Source organism: Penaeus monodon, chromosome 30 (genome assembly GCF_015228065.2).
Source record: "Penaeus monodon isolate SGIC_2016 chromosome 30, NSTDA_Pmon_1, whole genome shotgun sequence".
Taxonomy (NCBI): Eukaryota; Metazoa; Arthropoda; class Malacostraca; order Decapoda; family Penaeidae; genus Penaeus; species Penaeus monodon.
The window spans coordinates 22151115-22152114 of NC_051415.1; the positions used below are offsets into that span (position 1 = coordinate 22151115).

General features: G+C 30.0%; 1 protein-coding gene across 2 annotated transcripts in view; it reads left to right on the forward strand.

The window, feature by feature from the left end:
• Positions 1 to 1000, forward strand: part of LOC119592632 (arginine--tRNA ligase, cytoplasmic-like) — a 19098-nt gene that overhangs the window by 11876 nt on the left and 6222 nt on the right. For both annotated transcript variants that reach the window (XM_037941527.1, XM_037941529.1), the window contains exons 5-6: positions 73 to 185; positions 607 to 727. In XM_037941527.1, the coding sequence (XP_037797455.1) occupies positions 73 to 185; positions 607 to 727 (234 nt within the window). The remainder of the gene's footprint in view (positions 1 to 72; positions 186 to 606; positions 728 to 1000) is intronic.

Genomic DNA, 1000 nt, shown 5'->3' on the forward strand with positions numbered 1-1000 from the left:
ATTTGTATTAATGTTAGAAGATGAACAAGAAATTTTTAATTATTCTGTCTATTCACATAAAAATCTTTTCAGGTAACAAATTTAATACTGAATGGTGTAACCCCTCCTCCTGCAACACCAATACAAGTTGTTGTTGATTTTTCATCTCCTAACATAGCAAAGGAGATGCATGTTGGTCATTTGAGGTAAGCAACTCATATTTGTATATTGTATGATTTATATAAAGGAATACAGCTTCAATAATCTTCCTGTAGATGTGGAATTAAAATTGAAACCTTGTACAGATGTTTCAAGTGAAAAGGTAATGAGTTTAAAAGATTTTAGGCTCAGGATGAGTTCATTTATGTCTTGTGTATTACTTGGATCTAATTTATAATATGATTTGAGTACATAATTATTAATGTAGCATATTCTATAGACCTGATTTTAGAATAGTTTATATACAATAGATGAATATTTATTAGTATATGCAATTATTGTATCTGTATTCACCTGCAGATAATACCATTCATTTTGGTTGATTTAAGGTAGAAAGGAGTTCAGCACTGATGAATGTATATTCTAAATATCTGTTGCATGATTTTTTTTTCTCCCCTTTTTTTTTAGATCGACCATTATTGGTGATAGTATTGCTCGCTTACTGGAGTTCCTTGGGCACAAAGTTTTGAGACTCAACCATTTAGGTGATTGGGGAACACAGTTTGGCATGCTCATTGCCCACTTGCAGGTAAAACTTAGTAATGTGTGGAAGTTACCAAAGTCTTAATAGGGAAATGATGGATGTAATAGAATTTACATATCTGAATCAGGTTTAGTGAGTCATTACTGATAGTAAATATTTTCTGATAGTAATTATATTATATATTCCTAGGAATAATTATATCATTTCCAGAAGTAAAAAGCAAGATGGTGTGTATATTTATTATTTTTTTGATCAAAAAGAATAATCTTAATACAGTTTCAATGCCATATCCAAGTCCAATGAAGTACTTCCTTACAA